The sequence below is a fragment of the Equus quagga genome, chromosome 5 (genome assembly GCF_021613505.1).
Source record: "Equus quagga isolate Etosha38 chromosome 5, UCLA_HA_Equagga_1.0, whole genome shotgun sequence".
Taxonomy (NCBI): Eukaryota; Metazoa; Chordata; class Mammalia; order Perissodactyla; family Equidae; genus Equus; species Equus quagga.
In genome coordinates, this window is record NC_060271.1 from 29917763 (window position 1) to 29933615 (window position 15853).

The following is a 15853-nucleotide window of genomic DNA, read 5'->3' on the forward strand; positions in this document are numbered from 1 at the left end:
CATTATTCTCAAACAGAGATTATTAAAAGCATGTTGGACAAAATCTGACACTACCATGCAATAACTACACAGCGAGTTACAACGGGAAACTGTAAATGTTTAAAATCAACTATATAAAAAAGTAGTGGTTAATTTAACATTAAAGAGTAGTTCTATTTATGGCCTCAAATCATGAAGAACTGGACCAGAACAAACTGAAGCTGGCTCACAGTGAGTTCATTTGAACTCCACAGGTGGGTTACCTAAAATAACTAGAATTTTAACCCAGAAAAGGCTCTCCTCTCCTCACAAAACATTCCTAGAGAGCCTCATTCTTAAAGGACGGGCAGTTGGAACACAGATGAACCACAACAGTAGTAAAAATTATGCTGACATTAATAATTTTAATAATGCAGCCTTCCTCTGGACACACCACTATCTATTACCAAGAGGACACGAGCTCGAAACCATCTTTTCAAGGCATGGATTTGCTCTGACCAAAGCACCAGGCCTGGGCAGAAGAGTCACAGGTTTAACATGTGGCTATGGGACACAATGGAACTACAAGTTGACCAAGGGAACAAGCCCAGGCCTGTGTCCTTGCTCTAACCCAGTAGCTCTCAAAACATGGTCTGGGGATCCCTGGGGGTCTCTGAGGTCCTTTCAGAGAGTCTTCCAGATCAAAACTATTTATCTGCCTTTTTTTCATGCTCATTCGCTCAGGAGCACAGTGGCATTTTTCTAGAAGCTACATGATACGTGATATCGCAATCAACTGAGTTCAGAAGCAGATATGAAAATCCAGCTGTCTTCCATTAAGTGAGACATTAAAGAGATTTGCAAAAATGTAGTCAATCTTCTAATTTTTTTTGTTTTGGAAAATACAGTTATTTTTCACTAAAAAACTGTAATTTGTATTAACAGGTAATGAGTTTGTTATTGTATTTTCAAGTGAATTCTTAAGTAAGTATTTCCATTTTTTTAGTTTTCAATTTGTAATACAGGAAAAGTGTATAGATGTAACTCACATAAATGAAAGCTCTCTGGAGTCCTCAATAATTTTTAAGAGTGTTAAGGAGTCCTGAGACCAAAAAGTTTGAGAACCACTGCTCTAAGTCTAACCCAGTCACTGAGAAGTACTTCAGAGAGGATGGGCAACTGCCGCTGCCCCGCTAACTGTCTCCCTCCCCTGTGTTCACTGGACGGGCAGAGGAGGAGGGAATCTACTGATAGGATCAGTGGGTTTAGACAAAACACTCTTAGAGCTGGTTTCAGTCCACAGACCATATGAGCGCAATACAGTCACTGAAGAATTGTTCACAAAATCTACTTTAAACAATTTCACTCTCAGTCATAGAAGATTTTCTCAGAAGGGTAATTAAATCCCTTATATTTGAAAAACATGTCTTAATAAACATACCAGTCCCTGGTATCTGAAGGAATCATAGACGCTTCTGATGAAAAGCCAAAATGGCCACAGGTATTCAAATCTGAACTCCAGGACAAAATCTGCCAGGAGGACAAGTGCCCACACTACCAGGAATTTCAGATATAAAAACGTACTGCAAAATATAAAAATAAACAATTAATTCAAAGTCATTTGTGAAGAAGCAGAAAAAGAAAATGTACTATTTCATCCAAGAGACAAAAAATATTTTCATATACCATGAAAACAATGGAGATAAAGGAAAAAAAGAGAAGCTGCTATGGCCCACCTAAATTTTAAAAGCTCTGGTGTTCATTCTGAGACCCACAACTATCAAAATAAGATGATCAAAGATGCTTAATTCCACTTAAGATGAAATAAAAAACATTTAAATCTCAACACTATTTTAAAATGTGCTGTGTCTGACTTCAAAATACTGCAACACTCTCAAAATTATAGCTTTCAAGCTGTTCTTCATTAGAAGAAAATGTCACAGTTGAAAGGCTTCAAATTTGCGGTTTCCCACCCCTCTACATCTGTTTGAAGAGTCTCTGAAATTCTCAATGTATATCCCTACATGCGTAAGAATTCCGTCCTTTCCCCTCTCTCCTCTGCCTCTCTGTGTAGTATTCATATGCATTAACCAAACAACCTCCCCAAATAGGCAGAAATTAACCAAGGCAGCGGATGCCGATCACTACCAAGAGCTGTGAGGGCACAAAAATGTACATTAAAGAAAAATGCTATAGCATCCCAGCCTTGCTCTGGCTCAGACATAAATGTGTGCTCCCAGTGTCCTCTGGTCTTGGGTTAAATCGAAGCCTACTTCGACAAGCCAGTCAGACACGAACCTAACCATTGCAGTAGCGCAAAACAAGATAAGGACATGGGTTTAAAGAGTTATTATTCTTCACATAATCAAAAAGTCCATTTTTCCGGTTCATTAGTTGTAAAACAGACAATGGAAGCCTTCAGATTCTATTAATAAGCCCCTAATTCTATGTCCTTAACCTGGTCACTTCTGGAGCAGGTTAAATTCACGTATTAAAAAAAAAGGTTTTCTAAGATATACGGATTGGAAATACCTAAAATTCACTTTGACTTGGGCTAGAGCCTTGCGGGGTGTTTTGTAATACATACATTCCAATATTGATGGGATTAAATTAGCTGTGTGAATATACACCACCAACAACAAAATCAAGACTTAGTAAATAATTTTGAAATATATTAAAATAAGTACAAAAAGACAAGTACTTGGGGGGAGGGGAGACAACAAAAGCCGAATCCAGCATTGAGGATTCTCCTGTGCCCTCTGAAGCCACAAAGGAAAAAGATGTCAAGAACAGACACAGAGTGACCCTCAATGACACAGTATCATAATGATACATAATTTGCAACTAGGGCCAATTTCTAACACTAATTGTTGGTAGAACTTCTTGGGGCTTGAGAATAAGGTTCAACTCAGAGGTCGCTGTAGAATCGAGGAACCCAGGGCAAACCAGAAGAACACAGCCTTGAATCCGAAGTCCCACCTTTCAGTTTCATTTACTAGAGTCACGTTCGCCAGATGAGGACAGGGCCCTCTTTCCCACTCATCTAATCCCTCACTGACGCAGCGGAGAGCAGGGCACGTTTTCTTAGAAGGAACGACTGGCTCAGGCAGGCACTCGGGAGCACAAATCTGGTTTGAAACTCCATTTCCAAGCTGCTTGGCTTTAAAACTGAAAGGATTTTTCCTTGTTTCTAGAATTGTTTCTAGGTAGAAGAAATAGCCTCTCATGCATGTTCCTAAGCCATTGAAGAAATGGCATGAACACGTATCTACTTCTCTGATGAATCCTTTCCCCATGGTTGTCTCTGGACTGTAGCTGAATGAACATGGTGGGCACTTCATCCTGTCTAGTCATCACCACGCCCCAGGTGGAGAAGGTGCCACCAACTTGCTCTCTGCTCCAAATACCCCCAAGGCATGGCAGAATCCCAGCCTAGACGGCAACATTCCATTTCACTGTTTAGAGAGCATTATGCAAAGAATGGTAGCCTGCTGAATACTTTTTGATAACTCAATCATGTAAACACCTAAGGCAATACAAAAGTGATCATCTTTGTTACAGTGACTACTCTTTTTCAATTCTGTGACTTCAAGGGGGTCCCTTTTTATATATTTCATTTCTTTTCAAACAACTGCTTTCATACCTTTGACATTCCTTGACACCCAGTTCTTAGTGAGTTCCATTTAGAAGTACAGATATCTAAGGAAACTTGATCTTTCACGAACATATGCCATACTCTCAGCTTTCCTTAGGCTCCCCTTTTAGGTGGGCCTGCCTCTAAAATCAAGAGGCAACCTAATTAACGAAGTTGATTTTTTTTTTTTTTTGAGGAAGATTAGCCCTGAGCTAACTACTGCCAATCTTCCTCTTTTTGCTGAGGAAGACTGGCCCTCAGCTAACATCCATGCCCATCTTCCTCTATTTTATATGTGGGACGCCTACCACAGCATGGCTTTTTGCCAAGCGGTGCCATGTCCGCACCTGGGATCCGAACCCGAGAACCCCGGGCCACCGAGAAGTGGAAGGTGCAAACTTAACCGCTGCGCCACTGGGCCAGCCCCAACAAAGCTGATTTTACTGCAGGATTAGTCTTGAATTCTATTGATTCATTTCAGTCTCACAGGATTTAGAAAGTTTAAGACAGTTTCCTGATTCAGTATTCACTTAGCCTTCTCTATGAGTAAATCATGTCCATATCCTTCTATAGGCACGTGTACATAAGGTAAAGGACAAGTAATCTAAAATGACTGCTCATCAGTGTAGAAGCTCTAATTCCTTTCCTTGTAAGTTCTGAAGGTCATTAGACTTTGCCAAATCCAAAGAGATGATACTTTAAAGGGAGAGAAAATTAGACAGGGTTTTAAGCCATTATAGCATTTCAAAATATTTCTTTTAATCCATGAAGAAAACATGATTAAATATAAAATATTTTTATACATACAGTTCATAACATGTCTTATGGCAACTTGATGGTACTTTAATTCTCTGATCCAAATAAATTTACTAATAACTGTAAAATATCTTGAACAAAATAGCATAACTGCAGCAAAAAGATATTTTCCATAATAGTACACATACTGAAACAAGGGCAGACCAATAGTGCCTTCTGATGGTCTCCTAAGCTTCTATTCTGGGTGTCAGTGAAATAAAGAGGAGACGTGCTCTTATTAGGCTTAACGGTGGCGATTCTTTCAAAGTGGATATTAATTATAAGATTCTTTTTTTCCCCCATTCTATTCCTACCCTTGCCATTTACAACCATTTTTTATCTGAATCTATCTAGCAATACCCTTCATCTATGGATTAATCATCTATGATTAACGAGAAGTAGTATCGAACATTCTTCTTTCTCCAAGTAAAGTGCACCTTCTCTCTGGTACCTCTAGCCATTTAGATCATTTTCTGGAGCCCACATAATTGCCACAGGATGACCATCAATCCTCAGTACCTGACCTTTTCCCTAGGCAGACTAATGGCCATTTAGTTCACTTGGTCCTCACCACAGAAATGATTCTGGAATATTTCACTGGCTGTGCTAGTGGCCATCTATCTCAATCCCTAGCTTTCCTGTCCTCTCTGTAACAGCAACTGTGAATCGCTTTTAGCTTTCAGTATGCAGCATATTTCTTGCACTAAACCGCTTTGTCTTCTCTTATCAAATACCTCTCCCTTTTGGACATCACCTCTAGAATATTTGTCCAGCCTCTCATCCAGCTGGTACTCCTGCTGAAGTCTTTTTAAAAAATTTTTTTCCCTTCTTCTCCCCAAAGCCCCCCAGTACACAGTTATGTATTCTAGTTGTGGTCCCTCTGGTTGTGCTATGTGGGATGCCGCCTCAGCATGGCCTGATGAGCGGCGCCATGTCCGCGTCAGGGATCCGAACTGGCGGAACCCTGGGCCGCCGACACAGAGTACGCAAACTTAACCACTTGGCCACGGGACCGGCCCCATGCTGAAGTCTTATTATGTGTAATTACAGTCTTGCTACTCAAAGTATGAACCATGGGCCAGCAGCATCAGCATCATGTATGAGCTTTTTAGAAAAGCAGTTTTTCAGGGCCCCCCTGAAAAGGTCTATTTGATCTAAGCCTGCATTTTAACCAGATCCCTAGACCATTAGTGTATACATTAAAATTTGAGAAGTATTAGTCTATACTATAAACTTCTCAATGTCATGGAACTCCCACTGAATTCCAGGTCTCAAAAAGAAGACAATGATCTACTCAGTTAATCAGTACTTACCTCCAAACTGCTAGCTGTCCTTCCCTCAACTGTGACCATTCAAATTGTTCAGGGTTAATTCCTCAATTTCCTACTTTTCCTTCTGAGTCACAGACAAGATACTTCCTTAAGTACAATTTAAACTAAATGAATCACTTCCATTACTCCTCTTCCTTAAGCACACAGTATGACCATCACTTTCTCAAGATAGGCCTCCCTGGCCCCGAAGTAAAGACCATTACCCCATTATGTGCTTCCACAGCATCCTGCGCCATAAGAACATTCACTCACAATTATAATAACATTTTGAGCAATTAGCTGTTTAAATGTAAAGTCCACAAGAACAAAGGAGCTGTCCACTTTGCTCCCTGCTTTATTCTCAGTGTCCAGCATAACACCTTGCACACTGCAGGAGCTTAAGGAACATTTGTTGAATCAATGATCTGCAATGCACAAGAGTGTTTAGGGCTTTTATCAACGTACATATTTACAATCAAGGTAGAGGGACAGATGCCGCACAGGTGACTAGGAAGGGTGTCTAAACAATGCAACATCAACAAAGACAACAAACACAGCTTCTGCCTGAAGGATTACCATGCATCTGTTTCCAACCTGTTCTTGGCTAGGAAGAAATGAATCTCATCAGCCCTGCTCTGGGTGCCAGACTATCACTCCATCTGGCTTACCTGACACTGGCTCTGACTATAGCGAGGGTTCTCAAAGTTTCTTCTATTAAGCCTGACGTTAAAAAAAAAAAATCTGCAGGGGGCTGGCCCAGTGGCCTAGCGGTTACGTTTGGCACGGTCCACTTCAGCGGCCCAGGTTCCGTTCCTAGGTGCAAACCTACATCACTCATTGGCTGTAGCAGCGACCCACATACAAAATAGAGGAAGACTGGCACGGATGTTAGCTCAGGGCGAATCTTCCTCAGCGAAAAAAAAAAAATTCTGCAAAAATGTAAAACCATACCACTCTTCACATGGGTTTATTACTATTTTTATATGAACTAGTAATTATTTTAAATTTTTCTGTCTTAATTTCAAATACAGTAAATATTGATAGATATAACCCATGTAAACCAAAGCTCTTTGAGATTCTCAATCATTTTTAAGAATGTAAAGAGGTCCTGAGACAAAGATTTTGAGAAACGGCAGACTACAGAAAGTTCTGCATGAGCCTCAAGATAAAATGGACTCGAACGACTGCTATGTTCTGTAACTACATCCTTGTGTAAAATCCAGAAAATGGGAGCAGCCTAAGAAGACCTAAGCTGTTTCATATTTCTCTTCTCTATTCTAGGCCTCTGCAGACTGCAAAGAGAATCTTTCTAGAGTCAACTACACACACACATACACACACACAGACTCACATACATACATACACAGCCACTGCAATGACAAATCTAACAGCATGCACTATGCCCAGTTTAAAAGGAAAAAAACTCTAGAATGGAAATCACTAAAAAAAGCTTTTAAGAATCGTGTGGTACAGTATTTTTATAAAGGACTATATAGACTACAGAGAGATCAAGGACAGGTGCTGTAACGTAACGCAGCTGGAGAGTTCAGAGCTTTAGAATTTCTGTTTCAAAGACACTTTCAGCAGCGTGGACTCTGGGGTCTGGGACGGAGAGGGGAGAAGCAGCACATAAGGAGAAAGAAAACAACCCACGGGCCCTAAAAAAATTCTGTTAACATTGTACCAACACTGGAAATTCATTTCATAAACAAGTTAAGTGTTACACTTCATATCTTCAACAGTAATAATCTTCTACCTAATCACACTTACTTTTTTTTTTTTTCAAAGATTTTATTTTTTTCCTTTTTCTCCCCAAAGCCCCCCAGTACATAGTTGTATATTCTTTGTTGTGGGTTCTTCTAGTTGTGGCATGTGGGACGCTGCCTCAGCGTGGTCTGATGAGCAGTGCCATGTCCGCGCCCAGGATTCGAACCAACAAAACACTGGGCCGCCTGCAGCGGAGCGCGCGAACTTAACCACTCGGCCACGGCCACGGGGCCAGCCCCCACACTTACATTTATATTATAAAAGTTACACTTGCAACTTTTCCAAATGTTTTCATATCTAGTATCTCATTTTATCTTTACAACTGTGAAATAGGCAGGACAGTTATTACCATTTTATAGGAAAGAAACACGGGAACAGGGAACTAACAGGCTGCAGGGCATTGTTGAAAGAGCACAGAAACGGGGGTTAGGAGACAGCAGAGAACAGAGTGAATTCTACATGGAATACTGTGATGCTGTTAAAAAAATAAAATAAATTGCTATGTACAGAAATGGACAAGAGATTAAGTGGAGGGAAAAGCCAAGAAATTTTTACGCAAAATAGAATCCTAATTTTGTGAAGAAACACACGTTTGCTTAGACAGAAAAAAAAAAGGAACCATACTTAGAAATTATCTACCAGTGATCATCCCAGAGCAAGAGTACTAAGGTCTTTCCCATTATACTTAAACATTGTCACAGTGCTTTAATTTTTCATAACAAATATGTTACTTTTATTTTTTTAACTCTTCATTTTTAAATAATTTTAGACTTACAGAAAAGCTGCATAAACAGTACAAAGAATTCCCTTTTATCTTTCACCCAGATTCCATAAATAACACATTGTATCAAGCGTCTGTTATCACCCTCTCCCTATATATGTATACATAGTTTTTTTCCCTGAAACTTTTGAGAATAATTTGTACACATAATGCCCCTTTACTCCTAAATTTGTTGAAAATAAGGATATCTCTTATATAACCACAGCACAATGATCAAAATCAGACAATTAACATTGATATAGTACTATTACCTGATCTGTAGACCTTACTTGAATTTCAGTAATTATCTCACTAATGTCCTTTATAGCAATAGATAGATCAATCGATTGGTTCTAGTCCAGGATCACATTTTGCACTGCGGTCATGTCTATATTGATTTATTTATTTAATAGAGGAGAAATTCTCATTTTGAGAAAGAAAAAGGGGTTAATTGCCTTGCATCAGATACTCCTAGTAATCTGTTGCTTCACCTGGAAAATGAAGACAATGACACTTGCCCTACACATGGTGGAGAGTTCGAGAGGATCATGTGAGTTATTACACACAAACACCACTCAGAAAGGATGAAGTGGCACAGTACAGCAAAACAAGAAGAGGACAGACGGTGGGGTTAGACAGATACGGGTTCACCAAGTAACTAAACCTCCAGCAACCTCGGTTTCCTCACCTGTGAAACTGAAGCTAATACTCTTTACTGGAACTGAACAAGAGAATGAACATAAAAATCTAACAATAGTAGTAATAGCAAGCAACTTTTTCACCAGCTGGTCTGTGTCAGGCACTATGCTAAGTCTTTTATGTGACTTATCTCAATTATCCTTCTAACAGTCCTATAAAGTAGGTAATATTATTTACTACCCTCATTTTACAGAGGAGAAAACTGAGGGGTAAAGTAGGCGGACGACTTGTTCAAGATCACACAACTAGTGTCGGGGACACCATCCCAACCCAAGTTCCTATCACTGTAAAGCCCACATGCTTATCCATCACACTAACATTCTCATCTCACATTAGATGTTCAATAAATATTATTGTCGTTCTTTATAACCCTTCTTACACACACATTCAAGTTATATAATTTTTTTAATTCTCCAAGAGAACCAAGTTTTAAAAAAATGAGCAGACATATTTTATGAAAGAACAAACCCTCCATATCTTAATTCATAAACTATGAATTTGTAAACTTAACTTGTAAACACACCACAAAGCTCTGCAGAAAACATTTTAAAGTCAAACGTTCCTCACAGAAATAACTATGGCACAAAAGATGGAACAACTCAAAACTGCTTTCCAACAATACTCACACTCCTAGAATGGTTATTATAATAGAGAAACATGTAATTTAAAAATAAAAAGGTAACATTTTTTTAAAAAGTCAGAAACAAAATGAACCATGCATATGGTACAGCTCGTCAACCCTAGAAAAAGACAAGAAAATAACACATATTACATCTGAGAAAGAAGACTCCAGCCTTGCATTTCTATCATCTGAGATAGGAGTTTTTTTCCGACCATAAACATGGCACTCATTCTCTCTAGAGCTCAAGGGTCCTCACTATGAGATGGACAAAATACTGACTTTAGTACTGAGCTGCTTATTTGGTTTTTAAAAGTGTTTTGAAGACAAACAAAGTAATAATCTAATTTAAAAACAGAGCAGGATTATTTCTAGCCACCGCCCTTGTGTGGGGGAGGAAACAGATTCGGAACAGCTCCCTTGAAGCAGTGATGGAACCGACAGACCTCAAGTGGACTCGCTGTCCCATCTCAATCCACTAAATGCAACAGCTCTGAAAAAGAAAAGGCAACAGAGGAGATAGGGTGGGGGATAAATTACTTCTGATGTTAACAATCCCGTGACTCAATGTGAGCGTGTCATTCTTAAGGGCAGCAGAGGAAAAGCAACAAAGAAATGAAGGCCAGTGCTATGACCGGGCTTCTAAGTCTGGGGATGACAGGAAGGTTGATGAGCTGAGGCCAATGTGATGTCAGTTAAGTAAACATCAAAGTAAAGATATAAAGTCTCAAAGAATATCCTCAACAGCTGATTACATTTTTTAAAGTTATCATTACCAGCATATGTGCGCCTGAAGGTGAGAGACCTTAATGAAATTTGAAGAAATCCACAATGAAAAAAAGGTCTAGCAAAGGGTATGTGTTTCTACTGTTGGTATGTACCATTACACCTCCGAAGCTTGTTGAACAGCCAACTTATTTTTCTTCTGGACTTATTTCTTGAAAACAATCCAAGTAAAATAATTACACCCAAATATAGTCAGCCTAGCGAATAACGCAATCAGTATATCTGAAGAGCACACTAAATTTTATCAAGAAAAGTAACGCAATTAGAGTATTTAACTTTGAGGTCTTTATGTTTGTAAAATTTCTATCTGACCCTCCAGACTCCACAAGATACATGTTATATCTTGTTCCATGCCCTTAAGTATCACCTGGATGGTAGCCTAGAAAAATGACAAAACAAAGCAAAACACACAGCCCCCTAAAACACCAAGGGGTTAATACGAGTGGGGAGATCTGGGAGAAATGGCCAAAGAAAAGGACTCTGGAAATATAATGCTTACAGAACATGGATTGGGCCCACAACATACAGGCATATAACTAAGAACAAAGTGAAAAGAATAAGTTATTAAGTGTGCCATTAAAGTCAGTCTCCAAATCTGGTAAGGTTCAAGAAAGGCCATGAGGAATCAACGTGAAGAAAAAGGAGACTATCACTGATAAAACAGGAAGCTTTTAAGCAAATAATCTGAAATAGATCATGTTCCCTCCTTTTTCTGCTCAACTCGTAGCAGCAATTTAAAGGGATTTTCAAAACATCTAATGAAACTAAACTGCCAAGAATGCTCAGACAAGAAGAATCACAAACCAAAGTTGGAGGAAAGTACTTTTTTTCAAGGTAGTATGCTACCTTTATGCTAGCAAAAATTAAGTACAAAATTCGAGTGTGGCAGATTGGTTTAAACGTATTTTGTGGAAACTACAAACATAAGGGTTTAGCTAAACATCTCCCTGGAAAAGTTAGTGAAAACATTTCAATTTCTCCATTGTACCTTCCCCCTTCCCCAATACCCCTCTAAAACAATACCAAATGTATCCCTTCTGAGTCAGGTCCAACATTGTTGAAACTAAAGCCTACCAAGATTACCAAAATGCTTTTAGGCTGTGAGGTTGCAACATTGGTATCTGGAGTTTCAGTTGCAGAACACATGTACAATCAAGGCAGCCAAGGGTCATGCCAGCCTCCAGCGGCTTTCATAAGCGTAGCCCAAAGGAGTCTAAAACTCGGCTTAGACACATCATTAAGGAGGCAGGAAGGCAGTAAAGTGACATCTCTGGAGACCAGATTATTTACACAAGGGTCTGAAAAAGGAAATTCAGAAGCCAAGGAGGATGCAAACTTTGGCCATTTAAGAAGTCAAAGGCCAGAAAATTCTTCTCTGAAATAACGATGGGAAAGATATCACGCACCCAGGAAAGCCCTGAGTCCTCAGAGCCAGTTTTAAGTCATTAAGCTGTAACAATGTAAGAGTCGGGTTCAGTATTGTCCTGCTAAGCTTCAGACAATATGCTAAACTCAGCCCATGAGGACAGGAAGTATTCATAAATTCACAACTGAAGGGGTGCTGCTTCAACCACTAGTAACAAAGATATAAAATAGTTTCCTGAAGCTTAAAACACAAGCCTTACTTAAAATTCGTATTATACTTAGTTGGGTAAGTAACAATTTTAACTGGAGAGACTTTAAACATAAATGTTTCTGCCTCTATCATCTACTCCCCACACCTTCTCTCCCCTCTTCCCATTAGAAAGTCAGTGATTCTCCGGGGGAAGGGAGTGGGGAGAACGGCAAGGTGAAAAGTGTGGGAACCACAGAGAATCCCCTTCCAGCTTTTGAACACTACATAGCACTCCCACCCCGTATCACCTGGAGAATCACTGCGTGTAGTTAGATTTTACTGTTGGAGTCTCAGGGCCACGTGTGAAGGCAGACACAGGGAGAGAATCGCAGCCATAAAACCCAAGGACCTCTGACATGTTAATAGTTAGGCAGAGTTATTCACTTTACTTTCTCTTATCAACTTTTTTTCATAATTGCCAAAGTATTCTCACATTTATCCCATCTGAGTTAGAAAATATTTCCTCATGGAGTGGCAACTGTCTACTTCATAAAATAGCAGAGGGCACAAATAAAGCTCTTAATGCATTAGGTGAACCACTAAAACAGGGAGCTAAAATTTCATTCAACAACAATATTTTCACTTGAACAGAACTCCAAGTTCTCAGGAACCTCAAAACCACTGTACAAATTTAAGAGGGTGTAACTATGGCCTACTAGACTATAAACTTCTTGAAGACAAGGAATTATATCTTATCCTGGATCTCCATAATTCCCTGAACAATGCAGGTTCTTAAATGAGTGGAATGGGGAGCTGGCCCGGTGGCACAGCGGTTAAGTGCGCACGTTCTGCTTCTCGGAGGCCCGGGGGTTCTCGGGTTTAGATCCTGGGTGCAGACATGGCACCACTTGGCAAAAGCCATGCTGTGGTAGGTGTCCCACGTATAAAGCAAAGGAAGATGGGCATAGATGTTAGCTCAGGGCCAGTCTTCCTCAGCAAAAAGAGGAGGATTGGCAGTAGTTAGCTCAGGGCTAATCTTCCTCAAAAAAAAAAAAAAAGAGTGGAATGGATTAGCTTATATTCATTTATTTATTAATTCACTCACTCAACATTTATTCAGCACTCAATTCCTACTCAGTGGCAGGCTTTGTGTTGGCTCAGAATTTTTTTAAGTGACACTGAATTTTAGCCCTTAATAATATAAAAGAAAATGATCACCATTTCTGTCTCCTTTCTCTCATTCTTGATCATTAACTTGACCGGAATAATATATTTCTATATGTTTTAATTTTCAAATGATGGGCATATATCTAAACGTAGCTAACATTAATATAATGTCTAAAATCCATTTTCCTTCTCCCTTGACCCTGAAACAAAATTCTATCACAGGCATCATACTGACAATAATGATATCATTTGACAATCCCCTCAGTCACAGTTGCTGGATTGGAGCCCATGATTAAAAGCGTCTCAGCAACAGGATTTTTTCAGCAAGATCCAGCAGCAACTGACTCCTTGTTTTGACTATTCGACTTCTGTTTATCATTGTACCAAATCTTTAAGACCTTCCTGCCCCCTTAAAGAATAAGCCAAACATGCGAAAACAACATGGCAAATAACATTTGTATAGTATGTTAAAATTTATAAAGAGTTTCACAAACTGTACATTATCTCCTCTAGTCTTCACAACTCATATGACGAAGAGAGAACTGAGGATCCAAGCTGTGGATGCCCGGCCTGCCCAGAGCGGCAGAGCTGGGATTCTGAGTCTGAACCGAGTCTCCTCATGCTAGCAGCCCAGCGCTCTCGTCGCCACAGCTGCCTCTTTGCTATGAAAGCTCAGAAAGCTGTACAGACTGAGCACATGAAAATAAGTCCATGAAAGGTTATGCTATGAAATAGTAGATAGTGGTTGTCAAAGCTGTCAACAGAGCCTCAGAAAAAAAACAAAGCTCTATGTTTAATGAGACCAAAATTGGCCAGATGTTGAGAAACAAAATAGGCAATAGATGGGGTGAAAAGCAATTTAGTATAGACTTAAATTTGATGATCAACAGAAATTTGATATTCACAAATCCTCAGGCACCATAATTTATAACTAGCCCTCTCATTCTGTTTGCTTTAGAAATAATTGGAAATTTTCTAAATCTCTTCTTAAAAACAGAATTAAAGAAAAAAGCCAAAAACTATGATCTTGTTCTTCAGTTCAATACGCCATAGTAAAAATTAAGAAACAGATAACTGAAACGTTCATCTGATACATGATGCCCCAACAAGAAAGACAGGCAGAAATATACTTAGGCCTTTTATTAACATTTAACTTACTGCCAAACAGAGGAGAGCAAACAGATTTGAGGGCTGAAGCACCGCTGGATTCTTAAACTTTTACACATGAAACTCTGAATAACTTGCATAAAGTAGTTGCTATTAACCTTTAGGGTAAGAATTCAAATTCCAAAAGACCATCAGTAATAACAGATCTTCACTAGACAATGAATTCACTTCTTCACACTGATTCCCACTGACTGAGCGGTTACGATGCGGCAGGTACTAAACCGGGCACATTTGTTCAAATACAAAGAGAAGTTGAAATACAACAGAAGACATGTAAACAACAGGGGATTCCCAACCTTCTTACTATAAATGGAGGTACATCATCATATGTTACAGTAAACAGCCATTCAAATGCCACAGTTGTCCTTGGTCTACCAACTCTGTTTAACATGCTTTTTCTATTCTTGTGTCACTATTAACATTAAGTTGCTCAAATCTTGTTCAACAGCCAGGAAAGAAAGCCTTTTTTAATTCAAGGATTATAGTGTGTGTTAACTTGAAGAGACCTCTCCCCCACCCATTAAATCCACTGTTTTCATTTTTAGTTAAAATGGTAAGGTCTGATTGATCCAGTGTGGATTTTGGCCTGTTTTACTCACTGCTGTACCCTTACCGGCTAGAACAGGGCCTGGCACATAGTGTATATATTTGCTGAATGAATGAATTATTCCTATGATCTATGGCTCATCACGTAATAACATACCCAAAAACTTCTCACGTTAATTGACTTCTTAATGCTTTTAAACTTGACAGAAAGAAACCCCCAATGTTTACATCAGCCAGTTGCTTGTGAAACGCTATCACTCCATACGTGTAAACAGCAGCATGCGCGAGGTGTACAGCTATGCTAAGACAACGCGGGTGCCATCAGCCACCTCACACATTTCTCTAAGTCCCAGGGCTAGAAGAGCTAAATTGTAAAAGACGATGAGGACCCAATTAAGCCTATATCCACGTGCTGAGCATTCTCTTTTGTAAACTAATTACTTCTCCACTGAAATCACGTCTTTATCAAGGCCAAGTACCATTCAGAATTAACATTCTGAGAAGAACCAGAAAATAACAGTCCCACAGAAATTCTGCGCAGAGAAGCTGTGATTGCCACTAAGTTGCCCCGTGAACCTGTTGTCCCTCTCCCCCTCAGACTACTGGATTCAATTTCTATTTAAAGGGACACTGCTTTTCTTTAGGAGTGAAAAAAAAGCCAGTTTGGAGAAAATCCCTTTCAAAAGGTTCGAAGAAACCTATCTGCTTGGAATTGCCCGAATAATGTTTGCTGAGAAAACGATCAGCAGCTCCTCTCGAGTCTGGAGCGGGGCCACAGGGCATGATTTGGGGGTATCGGCTTCGGCCCTCGGTGCCAAGTTTGAGATCCCATAAGAGAAGGAGAAGCGACAGAAGGGGCAACGTGGCCACCTGCCCGGTCTGCCGGGGGCCGCGGGGCCACCGTGCGCTCCCAACTTTGTCAGCCCTTCCCCGCGGCGCAGATGCTCCTCGCGGCTCCCGGCTCAGGCTCGCGACCCGCAGGCCGGAGCGGGGCCGGGGGCCACCAGAGGCCCGCCGGCCCGGGAGCGGCCCTCGGGCGGCGGCGCGGGCCGGGGGCGCGGGCAGGAGGGGGCTCGCCGCCCCTCCCCCC

At 40.2% G+C, this 15853-nt stretch overlaps 1 protein-coding gene across 1 annotated transcript in view; it reads right to left on the bottom strand.

The window, feature by feature from the left end:
• MACO1 (macoilin 1) overlaps positions 1 to 15853 on the bottom strand; it is a gene marked incomplete at its 5' end in the record, with an annotated part of 53739 nt that overhangs the window by 37386 nt on the left and 500 nt on the right. The window contains one exon of the mRNA XM_046661766.1: positions 1400 to 1541. Coding sequence (XP_046517722.1) covers positions 1400 to 1541 — 142 coding nt within the window. The remainder of the gene's footprint in view (positions 1 to 1399; positions 1542 to 15853) is intronic.